Source organism: Rhinatrema bivittatum, chromosome 10, assembly GCF_901001135.1.
Source record: "Rhinatrema bivittatum chromosome 10, aRhiBiv1.1, whole genome shotgun sequence".
Classification (NCBI taxonomy): Eukaryota; Metazoa; Chordata; class Amphibia; order Gymnophiona; family Rhinatrematidae; genus Rhinatrema; species Rhinatrema bivittatum.
The window spans coordinates 102,113,881-102,137,884 of record NC_042624.1 but is presented as its reverse complement, the minus strand read 5'-3'; the positions used below and the strand labels follow the sequence as shown (position 1 = coordinate 102,137,884).

The 24,004-nt window shown below is 44.4% G+C and overlaps 1 protein-coding gene across 11 annotated transcripts in view; it reads left to right on the top strand.

Annotated features, from left to right (window-relative positions):
- The first annotated feature begins 882 nt into the window (after positions 1–882).
- ALG6 (ALG6 alpha-1,3-glucosyltransferase) overlaps positions 883–24,004 on the top strand; it is a 55,693-nt gene continuing 32,571 nt past the window's right edge. For 3 of the 11 annotated variants that reach the window (XM_029617482.1, XM_029617474.1, XM_029617481.1), the window contains exons 1-6: positions 885–1,209; positions 3,944–4,028; positions 5,656–5,745; positions 16,000–16,088; positions 17,474–17,556; positions 18,049–18,113. In XM_029617482.1, coding sequence (XP_029473342.1) covers positions 1,128–1,209; positions 3,944–4,028; positions 5,656–5,745; positions 16,000–16,088; positions 17,474–17,556; positions 18,049–18,113 — 494 coding nt within the window. In that variant the 5' untranslated portion in view covers positions 885–1,127. Of the gene's footprint in view, positions 1,233–3,943; positions 4,029–4,290; positions 5,039–5,655; positions 5,746–15,999; positions 16,089–17,473; positions 17,557–18,048; positions 18,114–24,004 lie in introns of those variants that run through there. The other 8 variants (XM_029617477.1, XM_029617476.1, XM_029617475.1 and 5 more) reach the window with 8 other exon arrangements.

Genomic DNA, 24,004 nt, shown 5'->3' with positions numbered 1-24,004 from the left:
TCTTCTGCAAGGAGAAGAAATGAAAGTAAAAAAAAGCAAAATTAGATGAAAGTAAAAGTGGTGTAGAACAAATAAAAAAAAATAGCATTACAAATTTCCATGTCACATTATTTTTTATCTGTAGTCAGCAGGTATGGACAAGCTTTTTGTCAAAATAAGGATTTCTTACAAAGGTGATCTGCTGCAGGGAGAAGAAATGAGAGAAAAAAATAGATGAAATCAAGTGGTATAGAACAAATTAAAAAAACACCAGCCCCTCACGCTCATTCCCCCCTCCGAGCTCATCTCTGGCCCCCAAACACTCATTTCCCCCGAGCTGATCTCTGGCCCCCACAAGCTCAGTCCACCCTCCCCTCTGAGCTCATCTCTGCCCCTACACACTCATTCCACCCTCCCCTCTGAGCTCATCTCTGCCCCCACACGCTCATTCCCCCCCTCCCAGCACATCTCTGGCCCCCCCACACTCATTCCTCCCCTCCTGATACCTGGCTGTAGCCAGCTGAGTGCTACACTCCCTTCAGCATTCAGGTCTGCAGCTGCACAGATGATTCCTTCTCTGTTGCTTGCTGCAATGCCGTGCTAGCCTGCCAGGTCTGCTCACATGCGATGCTTTTGTTGCTGCAATGCCGTGCCCACGTGCTCGTGTGAAGGTTTGTAGCTCTGATTGGCTTACTGCTGCAATAATTTAGGGTGCACCTGCTATGGACAGGCCTCATCGGTGGCAGCAGCCAATCACTTCAACATCAGAGCACAAGCCCCGCCCTCCAAGCCCAAAAAAACCGCGATTGGCAGGAAAAATTGCCCAATTAAAAGCAACCCGCGAATCGAAAAAAAAAACCAAAAACAAAAAACCGCGAATGACTAGGGAAAGAAGCCCAATCTCGCGGGAAATAAGCGAGGTTGGCAACACTGCAACGAGAGCCCCGTCCTTCGCGCGCGCCTGGAAGGAAAACGCGCCGCCCCACCACTCGTGACGTCATAACTCCGCGCCGCCGTGGCGAAGGCGCCACATCTCGAGTCCGAGCTGAGTTGGAAGTGCACGGGGTGAATGAGGAAGTCTGTCATTGAGCTCGTAGCTCTTCCGCTTCGGTTTCTTTTGAATCTTTTGCTTTGCTTCTCGAGCGGCGATGGAAACACGGAGCGTAGCGACACTGTCAGTGTTATTAGGACTGATTGTACGCTGGTCCGTGTCCTTTAATTCTTATTCGGGTAATGTGACACTGCAAACCATGGTAACGTAGTAGGTGATGGTGGTGAAAGGCTTTTGGCTCATCTATTTTCCCCTGTCATTCTGGGCTGCATTGCGAAGGACATATCCCATGTGCTTGCCGTCGAAGTCTGAACACGTGTAGGAAATCATTATTTAACGATCTACGCCACTTTTATTTTCCTATCTGGTTCTGCAGCATCTTGCCCATACTTAATTTAGCATTCAGGCTCCCTCACGTCTAATCACCCAGCTTTTTCATAATTTAAATAGCTATCAAAACTGTTGCCCATTATCTGTCCTCCTAGGTCTCATGGCCTTGCTGGACAGTACCCGGCCATTGGTTTCTGGGGAGCTAGCTATACCTTGCTGTTCTAACTTGGCTGCTCTGTGATGGCTACATCAAACAGAGCTGGAAGTGGGATGAGAACTGTTCTGTCTTTCAGAACTAAGTTGCATGAAAACTGGATACAGTTACAATAGTTTATTTCTTCTAAAGTGGGCTGCATAGTAGTTTCTGGGTTTTGAAAAAATGTGAGTAAAATGTGCATAATTATTAATAAAAAGGTAAAAAGCAGTGGGTTTTTTTTAAGACAAAAAAATAGCTATGGTTAATGGTACATAATGATATTTTTTCACTTAATTTGATGCTTCTGCCCCATAAGAGCATAAATTGCCATATTGGGTCAGACCAAGAGTCCATCAAACCCAGCATCCTGTTTCCAACAGTGGCCAATCCAGGCTACAAGTACCTGGCAAGTACCCAAACACTAAGTAGATCCTATGATTAATAGCAGTTAATGGACTTCTCAATAAACGTATCCAAACCTTTTTTAAACCCAGCTGCACTAACCACATTCTCTGGCAATGAATTCCAGAGCCATTCCAGTAGTTAGATTGCTTTTATGTATTTCTGGATAACTGTAATTTGCTTATTGTTTTTATATTGCCCTTTTATTTTTTCCTTTTGTTCCATTTTTTGTTTACTTTGTACTTTTGTTTGCTCTTTTCTTCCATCTTGCCCTCTTTCCAAGCAGTAGCCCCACTTCTCTCTGCTTCTTCCACTCCAGGCACACACTCCCCGCTTCATCTTTCCAGGCAATTTCTTCCTACTGTCTTACCTCCAGCACACTCTTCCCCCTTCCCTCCCCAAGCACATTAGTACAGGAACTAGTGACATGAAGCCATGGTGTTTATCTATTCTTTAGGCCAGGTGTGGCCATCTCCAGTTCTCTGGCCTGCTTGTGGCTCTCGGTTTTCAGGATATCCATAATGAATATACATGAGAGATTTGCATGCACTGGTCTTGTAGGGTTGCAGCTGATCTGATTTTCAGGTAACCAAAATATGTAATGCAATCATAACACTAGAGCAGCTGAATAGAAATGCATCTTATGAGTATTCTCTGGATACTGTAAAAACTTGACTGACTTATGCCTTCAAGGACTGGTTTAGCAAAGAAAAAAATAAAAGCAGTATCATAAATAAAGAAATCTGATCAGAATGAAAGTCTAGAAATCTTTAGTAATAATGAGAAGTGAATGAAAGGGAAGCGGATTTATTTGTTAATTGTGTTTAATTTTTCTGTAATGGGGTTTCCATCTTCTAATTATATCTGGCCCTAGGACTGGAGCTGCACAGAGCTGCATTAGATGCAGACTTGTTGATGTAAGCCTCTGTCCTGCAGAATTTGAGCAGCATAAATGTTTGAATATCTGGAGAGCTTGGGAGATATTTGGCTCCGTCCCCACAGAAATATAATCCTGTGCGTAACGTTTTGCAGCCGAGCTGAATGTAGGACTAATGCAATCCATGCTGGGCAAGAAAACTGTTGACTACAAAGAGCTCTCATAGTCTGAGTGCAAAGATGGAGGCAGTTGCAGGAATGGTGTAGTTGTAGAGGCTCAACAGAGAGGTGGTGGTGGATTTTAGACAAACAAGTGGAATGCCTCTGAATAATTGTCTTCTTATAGAATTTGAAAGGTCACATGTATACTTGTAGAAGGATGTTGATTTTGTGTTGTGACAAGTTTGTTATAAATAACCTGCTTTGAGAGGACAGTATTACTTCTCCTGTGCCAAAACCACATTTTGAAAGTATACTGGCTGCATGAAAAACTTTCCTCTACTAAATACTTAGGTTTGTGAGTACAGTTTCATAATACTGCAGCACCACTTAGAATATCTTTATTTTCCAGAGAGTCTTATGATTTAGCCATTGTTCTCTATTTTGTTTTGACCCAGTAGTTTTTCTTCTGCTCTTTATGGACTTCCAGCTCAATTGGGACTAGGGCTGGCCCTGGGATTTGGCACCATGGCCCTTCATTCACAATTGCCTGAGAATCCCTCTCCCTCCCTCCTAACTTACTTTAGTCCAATCATTGCAGTGACAGTCCTCAGCCATGGGCCATGCTCCAGGACCGTGGAGTCATGGGGCCTAAATCTTGCCACTGGATGTCACCACTGCACAATGACTGTGACTCCCTCCTCCGCAAGGGCTGTGAGCACTGCCTCTACAGCATTCTTAGCTCCGGTTGACCCAGAGAGCTTGGAATCGAACCATACTGCATGTATTTTCTGTATTAAAAAATCTGTTGTCTGTGCCATTGTCCTGATTGCAGAGTATAACTGTAAAAGGGATATACAGAGGTATGATGCCACATTTAATTTATCTGATTCTATGGTCTGCATGAATGAACAATTTATAGGCACTTTTTGTCTGTTCTTTCTTGGTAGGAGCTGCAAAACCACCTTTGTATGGAGACTATGAAGCCCAGAGACACTGGCAGGAAATTACATATAATCTTCCTGTCTCTGAATGGTATGCAAACTCTGATTCTCAGGATTTATAAATAGAGGTACTGAGGGAATTCTGTACAAACAAATTACAAATTCTTTGCACAATATTTTAAAATTCTGCAGACTTTATTCAGAAAACACAATACAATCACTGTCGTTGAGTAATAATTTACAGTGCAAATCAGAAAGATGCAGAATTTTTAATTTTTTTGTGCATAATTTTTCATTCATAAGGCTTGGCCCCTTCAGATTGTTCTCCCCTCTGCCAGGCTCAACAACCCTCCTCAGTTCTTTGCCCCTTATGGCTTAAACATCTTCTCCATGCTTGATCTCTCCTTTCGGGTCAGTTCTCAATTCCCTCACTACCTCCTCATCCTTCCAGGGTTGACCCTTCTCCCATCCCTTTTTCTCCATCAGCTTTCTCTGTCTGCCTTACCAGGTTTGAACTACTCCCCTATTCTCTCTCCCTCTGACCCTCTCCCTTTCCCCCTTACCCCACCAGGAAACGCCTCACAAGGCTTGAATCCATCCCCAGTTCTTTCTCTGCTCCCCCCGTTTCTCACCCCCCAGCTTTCTTTCTGTTTACCACCAGCTTTAGCAAGCCTCTCTAGCTTTCCCTCTGTCTGCCACAACCTCTTTAGCAAGACCCCAAACTCATTATCTATCTCGCTCATTTAGGCTCCACTGGACCCCACTTCCAGGCTACATGGACCAATACAGACTGCCCAAGCTCTTTTCCAGTCTGCATAGGCCAGGCCATTGCTGCTGCTTTCTCATGTCCAGCTGACGCCAACACTGTTTTTTTCCTCTGTTCCAACCTATGCAGGCCTCCACTGCCAATCCTGTTGCAGCTTTCTGGTCCCTATGCCCAATTGTGGATGGTCTAAGGCTGAAATAAAGTCCAAATTGAACTCTTAGTACTTCACATGTGAGAATGAGTTTCACAGGTGTTATTTTTCTGAGTTTAGTATTTTCCAAATGGAAACACTTTGTGTGTGTTTGTGTCGATGGAAGATACATTCTGCACTGTGGGTATGAATATATTAACTTTCATTATTAATTTGCAAAATGTATTTAATCTTGAAATGCTTTGCTGTAGTTTTAGCTTTAGGAATGTAGAAATTACCATTCATCCTTTTCTGGCCTACTTTCTGAAGGGAAGAAAGCTTATGAGGTCACCTTTTGTGTGTATCTATCCACTCACTCCTCCCCCCCCCCCCCCCCAAATAACATTTGTATTTTGGATCCTGTCGACACACATTTTCTGGATGTGCCAGGAGTACAAGGGGAATTCTGATAGTGGGAGGTTTTTTTTTGATCCACATGTACATATGTATAAATGTGCATGGGCATTTTGTACAGTAGGCTCCATTAGTGCTGCGTAGAGCTGCTTGTTTCTCCTGTTCATATTCTTCCTTCCCTGTTGTTTGCACTAGAATTCCACTGGCAGGGGGCTCAGTGGGACATTTTCTCTGACCCCCATCAATGCTGATGTTAAGGCAGTCCAAACTGTAGGCATCCATCATTCTGTCCCCCTCCCTCCCAGGCCTAAGCATACCATCTGTGAAACATCTCTGATAGAGATTGAGCAGCAAATGTCTTACTACATTGTTACAGTGCAGACATTGATTAACTTTGTTGTTGTTCAGGTACTTCAATACTAACGACAATAACCTACAATACTGGGGCCTTGACTATCCACCTCTTACCGCTTATCACAGTCTCCTGTGTGCTTATGTGTAAGTAAATTGGCATTAGTTTATTCTCACCTGGGAATTCTTGTTCTGTTATCAGTGGAACAGAGCAGTGAGGCCAGTTTGTGGTTTGAGAAGGTGGTAATTTAAATGTGATGGCTGTTCTCCAAAGATGATGCTTTCAGGGATTCGCTCTGATGTGCTACCTGACCTGTCACATTTCCCACTCTTTGAGTTCTAGAATTTTCTGCCTGTTACCAGCCTGAGAAAGAGATGACTGGGCTAAGCCACAGGCAAATGCTCAGCTGGGGAGTCGCATGGAGAATTGAAGCTCCAGGCAATTCACAGCAGAGAGCAGCCAGTCTGTGGATCTGGAAATTCTGCAGATTACTACTTGCCAGTTTTTCACTCTAGTGGCCACTTTTCAATCTATGCGAGTGTAGGTCTACAAAGAAATGAGTGAACATCTCCCATGGGGGGTGGACATGTGATTCTATGGAAATGCTGCTTCTGGAGAACAGCAGTTACAGGTAATTTTCATGGATCCATGGCTATTTATTTTATTTATTTACTTTTATATACCGACATTCGTCAGGAACATCACATCGGTTTACAATGTAATAGATAAAAGGCACAGTTAAAAAAGACAGTCAGTTACATCTTTAGCTACACCTCAGATTTTTGGACCTAAGCACTAGCTTTCCTAACCTAATAACCTGTATTATGCACTCAGCTTTCTTCCATATCTATTACCTACAGGTAGGGGTGTGCATTCGTTTTGAACTTAAATGGAAAACGCAACTTATTATTTTTTTTTAACTTAAAAAAATGATGAGGCGTAAACGATCGGATTTCCAACTTATTCAACATAGCTATGTTGAATACGTTGGAAATCGCGATTGTTGATCTAAATAAAAATTTAAACCCCTCACCTTCCTTAATCCCCCCCCCCCCAAGACTTACCAAAACTCCCCAAGCTGGCCAAAAGTTCCGTGAGGGTCCCGGAGCGAACCCGAGGGGAATCACGTGACGTCGGCGTGACGCGGCGTCACGTGATTCCCCTCGGGTTCGCTCCCGGACCCCTCGTTGGGCCCAAAAGGCACTTTTGGCCAGCTTGGGGGGGGTCAGGAGGCCCCTCCAAGCTGGCCAAAAGTGCCTTTTGAGCCCAACGAGGGGTCCCGGAGCAAACCCAAGGGGAATCATGTGACGCCGCGTCACTCCGACGTCACGCCGACGTCACGTGATTCCCCTCGGGTTCGCTCCCGGAACCCTCGTTGGGCCCAAAAGGCACTTTTGGCCAGCTTGGGGGGGTCAGGAGGCCCCTCCAAGCTGGCCAAAAGTTCCTTTTGGGCCCAACGAGGGGTCCGGGAGCGAACCCGAGGGGAATCACGTGACGCCGCGTCACTCCGACGTGACGCCGACGTCACGTGCTCCTTGCAAAGGAGTTCAGGAATGGCGTCCTGACCCCGCTGGACCACCAGGGAGTTTTGGTAAGTCTTGGGGGGGGGCGGGATTAAGGCGGGTGAGGGGTTTAAATTTTTATTTGCACATATGGACATAGACTCAACTTATGGAATTCTCCATATGTCCATATTGACCGCAAATGGGACCCCCTTTCGACTTATGGACTTATGAACTTAAACTTTTGGTCTGCACATCCCTACCTACAGGTATTCGGCACATCATCACTTTTGGACTTGTATTGAATCTCTGTTTTTGTTCTTGTAGTTGTAATTGTTCCTTATTTCAATGTACAAACGTTTCAATGTTTCAAATGTTCTAATGTTCCTTGTGTCGCACCCTTGCATCTGTTCTGTTGTATTGTAAACCGGTGTGATTTGTATTTTATACAGGAATGTCGGTATATAAGAATCTTAAATAAATAAGAGTCTCAATTTCGGTGGAAGATATCCACTCAAACGTGGACCATACTATTTCAGGGTTTTTTGGTAAGGTGATTTTGTTTATATTGGATCTTGGAATATAGGTCATTAAATTTAGGATCTTGTCTCTGCAAGGTCTTTACAGTTAGTTTCAGAGTTGCTGTTGAGAATGGGGCAGTTTTGGTTGTTAGCTACGTATGAGAACAGAATTTTTGGGTTAAATTGAAAGTCATGGATTTTTTTTTTTGAGAAAATCCCATTTAGTTTTAAGAATTATCGTTCTATATTTAGGAAGCATTTCCCTATAAAAGCTAAGAGTGAGAGTAGGGTTTCTTCACTGTTGGGGATTAGGGACTTCACAGGACCTTTTCTCAGAGAGACAAGTCTTAAAGATGTGTGAAATAAAATGCAGTCCTCTAGAAAAAGAAGTTAGGACAGCGGGAAAGCTATTGAAAACACAACAGACCCAAGTCTGGGAAGACAAGGGAGTGTTTGTTTGGAAGTGGATTATTTAAGCAAAGTTTAGGGTGAATCAAGAGCTGAAACATGTTCAGAAGTAGCTCATATATTGATAACTAGTCTGAGGAGGAATTCTTCTGAAAATTAGAACATGTGCAGTCAAGAAGGGATGTCTACAAAAGAAATTCCATTCTTTTTTTTTTCCCAAATCATTTTTATTATAACATGAGAAGTATACCTCTGGTGTAAATAATGTGCAGATATAAATACAGAACAATTATAGCAAAACAAGATAACAATGAGAGTGCATATGAAACGAACAGTCATTTCTACAAAAAACAACCTCTTGTCTTAGAAGCCCACACCCCGTTCATTTATCATACAGTCCAACATCAAGAAGCTGGCTACTTCTGGTAAGTACCAGGCTTATATTTCCTAATCCACTCAGTAGTTTAACCCACTGATTGCAGATAAGTTTGTTCGTCAAAAGACAGATCATAAAAGCATTTCCAAGCTGTTATATAATCATTAGGGATCTTCCTAGCTAAAATACATGCATCAAATTTTTATATCTGCATAATTGTGGTCATGAATGCTTTCCACATTCCATTCTAAAGGAAGGTTGATCCGTTATCCATTCCTTCAGGATACAATTGTGCGCCGTTACGAAAGCCAACGCTAAAAATAAAGAGGTACCTCTAGATATTTCATATCTCAAATCTCCAAGAGATGCAATGTCTCCCAGCAACAATACTTCATCCCGAAATGGCAAAGTTAATTGTGTGCACTTAGCTAGGCAATCTACAACCTCATGCCAGAAGGTAAAATTTGTATGACACACAAGAAAAAGATGGACATATATGTAATGTATGCTCTGTTGTGCATTCCCCAGCCTGAAAGCAAAGCAATGGTAATGATGATTAACAGGTAAGCAATAGTCTCACCCTGTGTAATATCCCACATAGACTGGTCAGAAGAATTGTACCCCACAAATCCTACCATACAACCTGCATACATTCCCCAACATCCTCTATATTCTCCCCCCCCTCCCCCCCCAAACACATCAGCCATACCATCCCCCAAGAATAGTGAAAACTCTACCACTCTCCTGTGAGCCCCAAGGAACCATCATCTTTGGGTCAACTGTGTCTGCATCCCTCAGCCAGAAGATGCACCCATGTGTACCCCCCAACATCCCCAATATATATCATGACTGTTACAAGTCATACTGAACACAAAACATACGAACTATATCTCAAACAGTAAAATCCAGATACTAAAAATGAAATGGTGCTCATGAACAGCGCAGTGAAAAACTAAGTGATCAATAACAAAAAAAGGATAAACAAAGCATAAAGCAAAAGAAAAGCAGGACAGTGTGAGAATAAAAAAAAAACCTCACAGCCCAGTTGCATAGTAGCATGTAGCAAGCTTCACCCTACCAGTGTACACTAAGTAGAAGCACAAATAAGTGGGTCAGTAGAAATATTCCAAAGACATTCCACAACGATCCTCAAATTAAAAAAAAAATAAAATAAATATAAAAAGTTCAGGCTTCAGACCCCAAAGCTTTCCTTTACGCTTATTGCGCATTGTGCATTGCTGCCACATGAATAACGGAACTGGCAAAAGGGGAAATCCAAAAACAAAAGCAGGGCCCACAGGAACCCTCCGTTCGACATATCAGACATCATAAATGTATCGAGCACTATTCCTCTTTACCCTCGCGGCTTGTGTCTCTGTATCTGCCACAAAGAATGCTGGCAGGCCTAAATGGCCCAACCGATAACATACAAATTCCCAGTTCACCACCAGAAAAGTAAAATTAATGTCTTGTGTTGATCATGGTGAGAGACAAAATCCGGACATGTGGAGACAGAGTGCCACCTTCACAGTGCTGCTGAGGCAGCGTGTTCATAAAGTGTTGAAATTTCTCTTTAGTAGCCAGAAAAATTGGATTGTCATTGCTAATCACTCGCAGCCTCACAGGTTATAACACTGAGAAGCGCTTACCTCTTTTACAGCTCCACACACGTTGAGAGTTCTTTGCGGTGCTGCACAGCTCTGGCTGAAAAATCATAAAAAAATTAAGATTTTTAGCTTCGTCATAGTTGACCTCTCTTTTTTGCTCGGTAGGCTGCCAACAGTGTCGTTTTTGTGAGCCTAGTTTAGGATATGACAAATAGGTCTCGAGCAATCTGCTCCTTCGGGTAGAGGCCCGACCTGATGAGCTCTTTCACAAACAATTGAAAATTCTTCCAGATTTAGGCCAAAAGCCTTGGGCAACCATTTTTCAAAGAAAGAAGGGCGGTCCTTATCCTTAAGAGCCTCCGGTAACCCAATCACTCTCAGATTGTTACGATTTCTATTTTCTTGGTCTTCTAATTTCCTCATCAGGGCCGCGTTTTCACCTTGCAGTGAAAGGATTTGGGCATCCACCCTTTCAGCATGACCTCTCTTGATTTGACACTCTCTGTTCCACCTCTGAAATCCTTAGGCCCTGAGACTCGAATTCTTCTTTGATTTCATCGATTGTCTAAATTGCAGTCCACAATCTGTCCTCTAAAGCTAATTATCATTTCTTCTGATGCCACAGCTACTATTGAGTCTTGGGCACTGGGTGGTGTTTCTGACGCCATTTTAAGCTGTACCGGTCGGCCTATCTCCCTTGTAGCAGAGTCGTCTTCATGCTCATATCCTCAAGATGACTGAAGGGGGGACACCCACCGATGTAGAAACCCCCTAAGAGGTTATAAATAAGATATACCTGTTATTTGTAAAATGTTTGAGGATATTCAGGGAGGTCCACAGAGCTCGCCCTATGCATATCTTATCAGGTAGCTCCCATGACTGGAAGTCAAGAAATTCCATTCTAAACATAACCATAATATGCCAGCAGATAAGGACTGAAGATCCATTTAGGATACTCAGTTTATTTCCTGGTGTGTGCCATAGACTCCAGTTGAGTGGAGGAGTGACCTAGTGGCTAAAGTTCAAATCCAATTTCTCCCAGTGACATTTTTGGAGCCCTCGACAAGTAACTTCATCCTCCGATACAAACTTAGTATCTCATTTACTATGTTTTTTTACCATAGACATTGAATGGGAGAAAAGCCTTAGTAAATCAGGCTCGTGGATCATAAGCCCTCTGGGGCAGGGAAAAACCTACTATAACTGTATGCAATTTTCTTTGAGCTCGGCTTTGATAAAGCAAGTAATTAAATCTAAAAATCCAAATCCATCTCTGGATTTCCCTTTACTTTTTCACAACCAGGATCCTCTGAATTCTGCTACTGCTTTTGCTGCCACAGCCTCCCCTGAAAGGTTGTTCACCCTTTCTGTGAAGAAATATATTTTCTGATGTTCCTGATTCTAACCCCCTTGCAGCCTCTTATGACCTCTTGTTCTAGGACATTGTTATTTAGGGAAAGCTTGTAGTCCCTCATGAAAAACTCGTCCAAACCTGTGACGCTCCCGAAGAATAGGAGCAGGAGACCGCTGAGAGGGGGTGCCCAGTACACAGCAGCCCAGGGACACCAGTCAGCCGAGATGGTCAAGGTTCCAGCCCAATGGGGCAGGTAGGTCATGTGGGCAGCCCTTTCAGGTGGCTAGGCACGGCTCCAGAGACACCGGCAATAGGAGTCAGCCCCCCCAACGGGGAACAATGACGTTTGGAAGGTCCACTTGAAACTTCCGTAGTTCGGAGGCAGCCTAAGGGAGTTTTTTTCACAAGTGGACCTTAGTGACTACAGATTGGTGGGTACTCAAAATTATAAAGGAAGGGTACTACCCAGAACTAAAACATTATGAAGGAACAGTTCATTCCCTCACCTTGCAGCAGAGCAAGAAACAGGCAGTTCAAGATGCAGCGTCTAAGCTGCTAGACCTCAAAGCCATTACCCCTGTCCCCAGCCAGAAAAGAGAAAAAGGCACCTACTCCATATTTATCACATTACCAGGAAAGAACAGATCAGCCCGCTTAGTGCTGGATCCAGGTGAACCAGGTGCTGAAGATTCCACATATCAGAATGGAGTCTTTAAAGGTAGTCAAGGCAGTGGTAAGAAGGGGCACATTTCTCTCCTCCTTGGATCTAATGGAAGCCTTCTCTGACATACCTATGTGAGAGAGCTTCCAGAAGTTTTTATGTTTTGCAGTCTTAGGCTGTCACTACCAGTTCCAGGCCTTGTCTTTTGGGCTGGCGACGGCGACATGTACCTTTTACAAAGGTCTTGGTGATGGTAGCAGCCTCCTTGGGTAAGGAAGGGAATCTGAGTCCTTCCTTACCTAGACGACTGACTGATAAGAGCAAACACAAAGGAAGAAGGGATCGAGGCAACAGAGTTATTAAACAGCTTGAAGGCTTGGGTTGGATATAAAAAGGACTTGAGAGCTATCTATGCCCATCACAGATGTGGCAGTATCTGGGAGCCTTTTTTGATACAAGCAGAAGGATGCTGTTCCTTCCAGAAGAGAGGACAGAAAAGTTGCAGCGGCAGGGGGAAAGGCTGATATCCACCCAAAAAGCCCAAGGCAAGAGCTTATCTACAAATGCTGGGGTCGATGACGGCATCCTTCGAAACAGTGCCCTGGGCGAAAGCACACACGAGACCACTGCAGGAGTATCTCCTGGCAAGTGAGCATCGCAAAAGTGGGATTTTGATCGGAAGCTTCCACAACCGCTGTAGGTAAAGAAAAGCCTCCAATGGTGGAGAAAGAGAGAGGCAACCTGGCCAAAGGCTCATGTTTAGAACCCCTTCAGTGGGCCCTACTGACGACAGATGCCAGCAACAAGGACTTGGGGGGGGGGGGGGGCACACTGCAACGGACAAGTGGCAAAATGGCTCTGGTCGCAGCTTGGAGACCAGAGCGGCGCACCTACCTTAATCAGGTTCAGATCAAAGGTGGAAGGATGCCCAATCAGGATCCTCTCAGCCAATGCGACGACAAGAGGCCTACATCAATAGGCCACAAATGGCAATAGAAATTTCCTGTCTAATAACATGGGCAGAACGCTACCTCCAAAATATCTCAGTGGCCACTTCCTAAGCTGACAAAGTCTGGACCCAGGAGAGTGGGATGTGTCAGAAGAGGCCTTTCAACAAATAATAATCTGATGGGGGCAACGTTTTCAGCAGTAGAAGAGAATGGGGGTCCAAGGGGATCGATGCATTAGCCCAGGAGTGGCCCACCGAAGCCCTTCTCCAAGTCTCCTCCCCCTCCCTGGTCTATGATAGGGAGGATTCTGAACAGATTAGTGAGTCAACAGGGATGAGTAATCCTAGTAGCACCAGACTGGCCATGGTATGCAGGTCAACCTCATTAGTATATACAAGGTCCTGGAGGCTCTTTCAGTGTTGGTGCTCCCAAAGAAACCTTTATCCAGGGAAGGCGGATACAGCTACAATACTGCAGTTCCTACGGGACGGCCGAGATAAAGGGCTCGCGGTGAGCTCCCAGAGGGTCCAGGTGGCAACTATCTCCTGCTACCGGGGGGAGCGGATCAAAGGCTCCTTGGTGGCATTTCCTCCGGGCGTCATCTACTTCTTACCGGGGACAAAACATATCCAGCCACCACACAAACTGGTACCTCCTGCATGGGACCTGAACTTGGTTTTGAGGGCACTAGCTAAAGCCCCCTACAAGCCCTTCAATAGCATCCAGGTAAGGGGCCTTGCTTGGAAGATGGCTTCCCTGGTAGCAATATGCTCAGCAAGAAGAATGTATGAGATCCAAGCCCTGTCAGGCCGGGAACCGAATCTTTCTTTTTTTGAGAGAAAAAGTGATACTAAGGTCAGTTTCATCCTTCCTCCCCAAGGTGGTGTCTGAATTCCACCTCAGCCAATCGATCACTCTGCCTGGATTCAGGAAGGCAGATTGTACAGAGGACAGGAAGGACTGGCATTTTTGGGATGTTAGAAGAACCCTTCTGAAGTATTTGATGCTTACAAACAAGTTGAGGAAGTCAGACAGATCTATTTGTGTTGTACTCCAGAGTCTGCAGAGGGGAGGCAGCCCCCAAGACCTTGATTGTGAGATGAATCAGGGAAGCCATTGCCTCTGCATATATAGTGAGCAGCAAGGAGGTACCGCAAGGCCTGAAGGTACATTCAACAAGGGTATAAGCCACCTCCTGGGCAGAATACAGGTCAGTGACTCTCATGAACATCTGCAGGGTAGCCACATGGGCCTTAGTGCATACATTTATGAAGCATTCTGCCTCTATCTGCTTGTAGGAGGACAAGACCCACTGTGAAGTCTGTCAGGACTGAGGAAAGATTCTTAGCAAGTTAAGATCTAATTGTACCAGAACAGAATCAGAGCCCAGACTAAGGTGGTCCTTCCACATCTTAAGAACATAAGATGTGCCATGCAGGTCAGACGGAGAGTCCATCAAGCCCAGCATTCAGTTTCCAACCATGGCCAGTCTAGAATACAAGTACCTGCCAAGTACCCAAACATTAAATAGATCCCATGCTACGAATGCTGGTAATAAGCAGTGGCTATTCTCTAAGTCAGTTTGAGCAATAGCAATTTATGGACTTCTCCAGGAACTTGTCCAAACCTTGTTTTAAACCCAGCTAAGCTAACTGCCTTAATCATATCCTCTGGCAATGAATCCCAGAGCTTAATTGTGCTGGCATAATCTGTGCTCTGTTTAGAGTGTAATTTCTTTTCTAGACATCCCCTCTTCTCTGCACATGTTCTAATATTTCAGGAGAGTTCATCCTCTGAGGTTGATTATGAATATGAGCCACTTCTGAACACAGTAAAGAATCACATGAGATTTGCATGTTTCAGCTTTTGATTCACCCTAAACTTTGCTTAAATAATCCACCTCCAAATACTTCTTGTTTTCCCAGACTTGGATCTGTTTCATTACGGAGGCCAGGCCAGTAAAAGGGTGACTGGCTGCTGGGAAGTGTGCAGATAAACACAGGCCTGCAAACTGTAGAAGGAAAGCCTGAGCTGCAACAGCCAAACACCTGGCTCTTGTACATTGAAGAGAGAAGGAATTGCAGGAAGGTTTAATGCTAAAAATCAGACTCCAGCCTGGAAAAGCCTTGTCAGCAGCATTCTGAGGTGTTTAAATGAACTGTAATTTTACTTTCAGAAGAAGCTTTTTTTGTATTTAAAAACCCATGGAAGAAAGAGGGTTCTGGGCTCCTGGAAGCACTGAAATCCTTTAAGTACAGACAGAAACTCTTTGAAAGAGCCTGAGAAGAAGGTATCATATCCTCAGCCTGTTTTACTGGTTTAACAGGATGAGCATGGTGTGGAGCAAGCTTGCACCAGAAATGTACAGAAGCTAGAGCTGCGAGAGAGCTAGAGGAGTGAGATTTTTCAGTTTTACCCATTTCTTGTTTGGACTCTTGTTTTCTCTGCCACAAAAGCTGTTTTAATAGTGATAAATCTGTCCTGGGAGTAAAAACGTGTGCCGCCTTGAGAGACCACTCTCAAACAGTTCACCACAAGCTCTAGTTATCATCCCTTCTGTTTCCGAGATGATATGAGAGGTTTTTATTCTATGATATGTTAAGATGAGTTATTGACCTGTTTTTCCTCCGTTAACTATCACCAGTGTTCCTTGTACCGCCCCTGAGTGAATGTTGAAGTTACATTGTAAACCGATATGATCTGTATATTTTTACAGGAATGTCGGTATAGAAAAAAATAAAAATAAATAAATAATAAATAACCCTAGGACCTGGGTTGCGATGCTTCCTTTTGATAAAAAAAAAAAAACAACTCCCTAAACTACAAATGCAGTGCAGTGAATATCCGAAAGACACCTGAGCCAAATATAGAAAACGTGGAAATCTCCTAGGTACACGCAAAGAGGAAGGCACCTTATGCTGTCAAGGCACAGGGTGTGTGACCCACCAGATCCTTTGAAGCTAGAGAGAGGACAGATAAGTTTCACAAATACCGAGACATTAACACTTTGCTGTTTTTCAGTGCAAACCTAATAAACCCTGACTGGGTGGCCCTGAACACTTCCCGAGGGTACGAAAGCCTGCCCCATAAATTATTTATGCGCACGACAGGTAAGACCACAGGCACTTCTCTTCTTTGCATTGTTAAATATGTCCCAGTAAGGGCACTCTGCTCAGATGCGCGCAGGCCCGGTTGGGAGCTGCCCTGTAAGGCTCAGGCCTTGCACTGCATCGTACACACCTGTTTTATTAATATGATTGCTGCACTAACACAGGGAAGGTGCACAGCTCTGGTCATAGGTTTGTTTTAAGATGTGTGTACATTCAAAGCGGAAGGGAAAACTGGGAAGGATTCTGAGTGGGATGGTTTATTTATTCTTTCAAATGGCACTAGGACTCTAGAGGACATGCCATGAAATTAGCAGGTAGCAGATTAAACAAATTGGAGAGAGTTATTTTTTCACTGAAAGCACAATCAAGCTGTGGAATCTGTGACCAGAATAGCAGGGTTTAAAGGGGGTTTGAACAAATTCCTGGAGAAAAAAAAATCCATAAACAATTATTGGCCAGCTGGACTAGGAGAAAGCCCCGGCCTTTTGGGAATCCTGTCAGGTTCTTGTGACCTGTCTTGGCCGCTGTTGGAGACAGGATGCTGGGCACTCCTTATTTTCTTATGTTTGCTGCCTCTCTCTTTATTTTTTGTGATGGGTGAGGAGGGAAGAAGGCAGGAGCACCATTGCACATTTTCTTTCACCCTGGGCTGTGTTCTAAATAAGTACTGAGGGTGGTGATTAGCATTCACAGATGGTGGGGGGAGGGGGTGGCCAGCACAGTGATTGTGCACTTCAGGTTACCCTTCTGAGGTCGGCTTTCTCATTTCCTCAATGCTTTTTTTTTTTTTCCCCTTTGCTGGGCTCCATCCTTGGTGCTCAGCAAGCCCCCTTGTTCGCTCTTCTCAAATACCACCATGAAATCCTGCTGCACGCCCTGCCTCTCTGGGGTAGGGGATTCTGGACCCGTTCCTATTTTTTTTATAGCATGTTTATCTTACAGCCTGGTCTTGCTCGATGGCGTTCTTCTCTTGTATCATCTGCGGTGAAGGTGCTTTCTGATTTGTACCACAGACTTATCTGCTGGTGCATTTCACTATGCATGGGGAGAAAAGACGCACGTGTGGGGTTGAAGAGGGATGGGGGGAGCTGGAGGGTGCCCGGTTTCAGACTTTGTCTTCATGCTGTTCCTGAGAGCACTGTAGTGTTATTCCCCCATCCACCCCCCCTCACAGTTGCCCCTCCTGCTTGCATCTGTTGCCAAAAGGGCGCTGCATGTTCTGGGAGGGTTGGTAGCTTGAAAAATCAACCTTGCTACAACCATTTCAAATTATTTTCCCATCTATACATATTAAAGGCCGAGAACAGGTTCCAGTTGTGCACTTGGCGTCTCCTCATTTATGCACATTGCACTAACGAACTGATTGACTGCTTCCTGTCTTACAGTTCTTATTGCGGATTTGATAGCGTATATACCTGCAGTTGTGATCTACTGTTTCTCTTTAAAAGAAACTTCAGCTAATAAAAAGGTAAGTATCACTCTTTGCTAGCGTTTATTGTGAGAATTATTAAATCATGGATTGAAAAAATACCAAGTCGAGTCTTGATTGTATATTCATCAGTACTTTTTTTGTTTTTCAGTCAGTCATATTATTTATCATTCTGTGTGACTTGTCTAAATGCTGCTGTGAAATGTAAACAATCTTCTGCCTGAAGTGTGGGGGGATATGGGCTGGGGTTTCTCCTTTGGTGCCCATCAGGGAGCCCAGGCGGGGGCAGGCAAAGGTTGATCAGAGATGTGATGGGGAGTTACTGTTGAGTGAGTTACACTTCCTGCCTCTCGGCCCCTCCTACGCTATTGTACCTATGCTGATCATCTAGGGTGGTTCCCAGAAGATCTGAATTATCAAAGTGGCGCCGTGGTAGAACTTACACTAATTTGCCTTGAAAGGAGTGAGAGAAGTGGGGTATAACCCCCGCCAAATACGTGCAATCAGAACTTTGTGTCTCGTCTTTTTCAGGTCTCCATTCTGCTCTGCATTTTGCTTTATCCAGGCCTCATCCTCATTGACTATGGACATTTTCAGTATCCTTTCATGTGGAGTACAAGTGGGGCCCGTTTTGGTTAAATCTGATCTCTTCCTGCTCTTTCCTCCTCCAAAATGAAAAGACTAAAAGTATTTGGGCGGGGAGAAGAGATTAGCATGACACAGCAGTAGGAAAGCAGAGGTGTGGCCGTCCCATTACAATAGCTAACTTTTATAGTCTACTTCTGAACATGGGGAAATAAGATCACAGCTTGTGCTGTAGAGTTCAGGGAACTTAACTGTGTGCCATTCAAAACATTTTTAGATACTGATTTGGATATGCATTTTGTACTGTCTACCTGCATTTCCCTGTAGATTTAGTTATACAAATTTAATGAATGGTTCATCAGACTCCATACCAAGGCATGATCATGTGCAGTCCTGCATTTAAAATGACACATTTAATGCGTGTATTCCGCAACGTATGTTCCCAGAACTTCTGTGCTGGATATCGAATTTTCACCTGCTGAAGTTTCTCCTTCTTGCACTTGTATGAACGTCTGTGATGTCCCTGTCACATTCTGGAGCTGGGAGTACAATTCCTCTTCCCTATACCCCCTCCCATTCTCTGAACATTTATTGCAAGGAGCTGCTTGTAAAGCAATGGTTGGCACCACAGTAATTTATATATCTGGGGATATGCAAACCCCCCCCCCCCTCTCCAGGAAAAATGAAAGATCAAATGGAAACTTGTAGCTTAGCACTCATTTTGATGCTTATGAGTGTAAAGCGGGCTGGCCCAATGGCTTTCACAGTCATGTGTAAGGTTCCCAGGTCGCTTTCTGGATCAACCAAGGATGCTGCAGAGGCAGCAATCACGGACCTCTGGGTCGAAGGTTTACTCATGGCAGTTACTTAAGGGTGACATCTAGTGGCTCAATTCTGGGTCCATGATTACAGGGTTCTGGAGTGACCCCTGCTGTAAGGTCCCTGGACTGTTGCTGCAATGGCCCAACTGGGTATATTGCGGGCAGGGGATATAGAAAAATCCCTGAATCAATGTAAATGAAGTCTTATGGTGCCAGATGTGAGCCCTGGTTCTGATTGAGTTTGGAGGGACAAAGGGTTGGGAAGATTTCAGCCAGATAATTTCCCCCCCCCCCCCCCCCCCTCCTATTTTTTTTTTTTTTTTTTTTTTAAGTATTAATTTATGGGTCAATACTTAAAAGAGCATTGTTTCTCCAAGGACAAGCAGGATGTTAGTCCTCACACATGGGTGACATCATCAGATGGAGCCCCGACACAGAAAACATATGCCAGAGTTTCTAGAACCTTGACTTGGCATACTGAGCATGCCCAGCATGCGTTCACTCGGGGTCCCTCTCCAATCTCGCTTATAGCTCCACAGAAAAAGAATCGCGGTGTGACTGAGCTCACTTTGGCTGTTTTTTGGCCTTTGGAAAACTTATTTTTTTCTTGCTGTGTTTTCCCTTGCGGTTTGCGACGCCAGGTCCTTCTCGGTGCTTCCCTGTAGTGCTCTTAGTCAGGATTTTCAATGCTTCTGGTAAGTTTCCTATCGTGGTTGATTTTTCTCCCCGGCAGTGGTGCTTCGGTGCCCGCTGGCCATCTATGCCTGCTGCCATTGATTTTAATTTTGCAGCCCTTTTATTCCGTCCCATCACAGCCATGTCCAGTTTTTGGCGATGTGCCCAGTGCCTGAAGACCATGTCCATTACGGACCCGTCCTCTGCTTGGGGGCATTGCATGTCATCTGGGGTTTCCACTTATGTGCACAGATGACCCTGAAGGGACATCGACTTCGGCTCCACAAGATGGCACAGCTCTTCAGGCTGAAGAAGACAGAGTCTTTGGCATCAATGGACCATGGAGCTGCACTGTTGGACACCATGCCATCGACATCTGGAGGTCCGTTGGTTCTGTTGGTGCTGCCAGCAGATAGGTGTGCTGGAGACCACCATCGATCTCCTCCGGGCCAAGGATGTTGGGTTCCTCATTCTCACCATGGCACTGGGGAAGGACCAATGCAAGCATTAAGAGAAGCCGAAGAAGCATTAGTGCCAGACCTCAATACACCATGCCGGAGATGGGGATGTACTGGCTCCTGCCACAATGTCCCCAAAGTGACCCGCTGCAAGGAGCACCAGTACTCCATCAGTGCTGGGGAGCCGCAACAGTCTCCACCGGTCCTGATACCAGTCACCGATCCATCTTGCGGGTCTGAAGAAGATCTGGCCACTCCTCCTTCCTCCCTGTTGGTGTTGGCATTGGCAATGCTCAAAGAGGAGGTGGAGCACCAAGTCCAGCTGGCAGTGGAACGGGTGTTGCAGGGCATTGATCCTGTGGCACTGACAGCACCAGAGCCAATATCGTCCATATGCTGCTGGAGAGGCTCATCATGCTCATTGGTGCATTACTGACTGACTAGCTGGCATCAATTCCTGGGATGGCATCAGTGCCCAGCAGGGCCTCCCCCTACTGGTATGGTGGTTGTTGGCGGAAGCTCCACCTGGGCCAGCAGACACACTGAGGCTTGTTGTCCCCCATCCAGCTTCACTGGTGCCTGCACCTCTGGACAAAGGCAAGCACCTAGGGCCCCATCCCCTGTGGCTTACAGCGAGCCTTAGCCTTCTATCTGGAGCGGACAGAAGCCCATAGTCAGTCCACCCAACTTTTCATTTCTTTTGATAGGAATAGGTTGGGCATTGCCAAACGGACACTATCCAGTTGACTAGCAGAATAAATTTCCTTCTGGTATGCCTAGGCAGGACAGCATCTTGGGGTCATGTCAAGGCTCATTCTGTCTGAGCCGTGGCAGTGTCGGTGGCCTTCTTGCAAGCGAATCCCATGGAGGAGATCTGCAAGGCAGTGACATGGAGTTCTCTTCACACATTCACATCTTACTACTGTCTGGGTAGGGATGGCCAATGCAACAGTAGGTTCAGCCAGTCTGTCTTTCAGAACCTGTTTGAGGTGTAGAACCCAATTATCCCCGCATAGGGCCCGTTGTTTGGATTCAGGTTGTCTTTCTCCCCTCTGTTACCAAAGGTACTGTTGTTGTACCCATTGATCCCTGGTTGAGTGTCTGTTGGCCCCTTTTTGTTTTGGGGAGTAACCTGTAGCTAGGATTTCACGCATGTGTGAGGAGTACCCCCCTGCTTGTTCTCTGAGAAAGCAGAGTTGTTTACCTGTAACAGGTGTTCTCCAAGAACAGCAGGATGTTAGTCTTCACAAAACCTGCCCACCACCCCAAGGAATTTGGTTTCTTCCATTTTAATTATAATTCTATATTACAAGACTGGAGAGGGACCTCACGTGAACAGGTGCCATAGGGCATGCTCAGTGTGCCAAATCAAAGTTCTGTAAACTTTGGCATAAGCTTTTTTTTTTTTTTTTTTGTTGGGGCTCCATCTGATGATGTCACCCATGTGTGAGGACTAACATCCTGCCGTCCCTGTTACTGGTAAGCAACTCTGCTATATCCTTCTGAATGACTGGCATTCTGATCATGGGGAAATGCTCACCAGAGCAGAAGACTCATTTCTATCCTAGATAAGCCTATGGGGGTCTGATATCCTCAGTGCTATTGGGGAGAATATTGATCCTTAGATTGTTTTGGGAAGGCAGGTAGTTGGTTTACTTAATATTTTGTAGATGTTTGCATTAATATTTTTTCTGGAATTACTACATTAATCTGATCCATTTCACTATTACTTTCTCCAGCTCTTCTTTCTATACTAAAATTTTAAATCTATCTTAGTATAATTTTTGACTTTATATACCACCATTTTTTTTTAATACAAGTAATTAAAGCAGTTTCCAAAAACTACATGCATGTTTCTGATGGCTGACAGTATGTCAGTGCACCAGATCACTTTGATCTATAAATGGGAGACTGAAAGTGTTTTGGGTTTTTTTGCTTGGGAAACTTTAAAAAGAAAGGGAAGAGGACAGTAAATGCTGCTGTCTTGCACTGGTTCTCACTGTTCCAGTGTGCTTTATCCAATGTAGCCCTGCTGCTTTCACATTTCCGCTTCAGTGGCAATGGTGCCTTAGGTCTTTGTGAACCACTTGCTAGAGAAGGGGAAAAGAACAGCAAATATGGGCCGTGCTTTCCCAGTTCTGTCAAATACAGCCTGAACCTTTTTAGCTTTTGCAAACAGCCTGCAGAATAATTGATCATTTTTACTGGCCGTTGTCACTCGGCTGTAACCGGATGATTCCACACAATTTTCCGAGGCCGCAATACTTCAGCGCGAGACAGCCACTCTGTGCTCACTATGGCACAGCATCAGAGACACATTTAAAGAAGAGTTGCACGCATGGCTACTGTTTTCTGTTGAAGTGGGTGTGGTAGATGAAATGGCGCAGCAAGAGCCCTGCAAGTAGCTCACGTAGTATTTTTCATTTCTTTTGTTGCCATCCATATCTTTTCTCTGGCGGTAAAGGGTTGATGCGTTCTGTTAATACAAGGGATCTTGACGCCTGTTCTTAAGGTCTGTCTAGTTTTTAGAATATTTACGGTGAATAATCATGAAAGAGGTCAGTTTTGTATATTTTAGCATATTCTGGAAAACCAAGCTTGAGAACCTTTTGTATTAAGAAGAGAGAAGCTGTCAAAATCTGACTCTGGGCCTGTGAACTGGATTCCAATTTTTAAAAATTGCATGTTGGAATCTACATTCGGATATCTTTCCTTGCTGAAACATTTGTCCCCTTTTGAATATCAGATGAACAGGCGTAAGGCACTAACATGAGATCTGTTTGAGGTTCTTGCATGGGCTGTTAAGAAAGGGCCATTTGTGTCTGGATTATGTGAAAAAAGGCGGCTAACTAAAGCACAGTAATCAACCTGTATGTTAATATCCAAGATTTGACAGTGCACTCCTGTACATCCTTGTAAAATGAGCAGTGGGGACAAACCAACCCAATGTGCTTTTTCAGGATACCCAAAATGAATATGTATGTGAGAGATTTGCATATACTGGATCTCCAGTGTATGCAAATATCTCGTGTACTATTCATCTTGGCTGTCCTGAAACCAGAACCAAGCTTCAGTTCAAATGTGGCTGATTGCAGGGGTCTGTGACTGGGAGTGGAGACCTTAGAAGTGCATTTGGCTTTCACTAAGCCAGATCGTGCATTTTGAGGCTACCAGTGACTTAGGTAGTTCCCATTATTCACAGAATTGTGTGGATTTTTTTTAATGTATGGGCAGTAGCACAAGACTGGTTTACCTGATGAAGAACTAGAATTCCACAGCTAATTATTAGGGGTCGGATTTCAGACTAAGTTCTTGATTTAACCTTTTATTTTATAGATCCCCTGGTTTTGGTTTGGGTTTTTTTTTCCCCCACCTATTGCTCTCCTTGCCTTTCTCTCTTCCAACCAGCAGGAACTACAGCAGAGCCCTTCCTCACTGGGAGGCTGAGATGGGAAGCTACATTTGTATTGTATATTTATTCCAGAAAATGATTTCTTTGCCAATGTGATTGTATCTGTCAGAGATATCTTCAGCATACAGGTTAATCATTGTATCTGTCAATGTATAGTAGCTGATCTCTATATCAAGATGAACAGTGGGAATCTGTCCGACAGTGATATTGATCTTCATGAAGATATGTCTTTATTTTCTGGATTCACTGATGGTGTAAGCTATTCCAGTACAAGATGTTTGTGGTTTTTTTTTATTTGGGTTTTTTTTATCATTTGAAACAAGCTTCTTGATCACAAGTGAGCTGAAGCAATATCAAACCTGACCCATTTTGTACTTTACCTCCAGACTTTCAGTAGTTTAGTGGGTTTTAGAAGGTAATACAGAATCATTGCAACTTAGCCAGTCTAGTCAAAAATTTGAGAAAAGCCGAATGGAGAGAAAAAAAATGATGTTCTCAAGATGCAGTTCTGTGTTGGCCAAAAGGTTAAGGAGCAA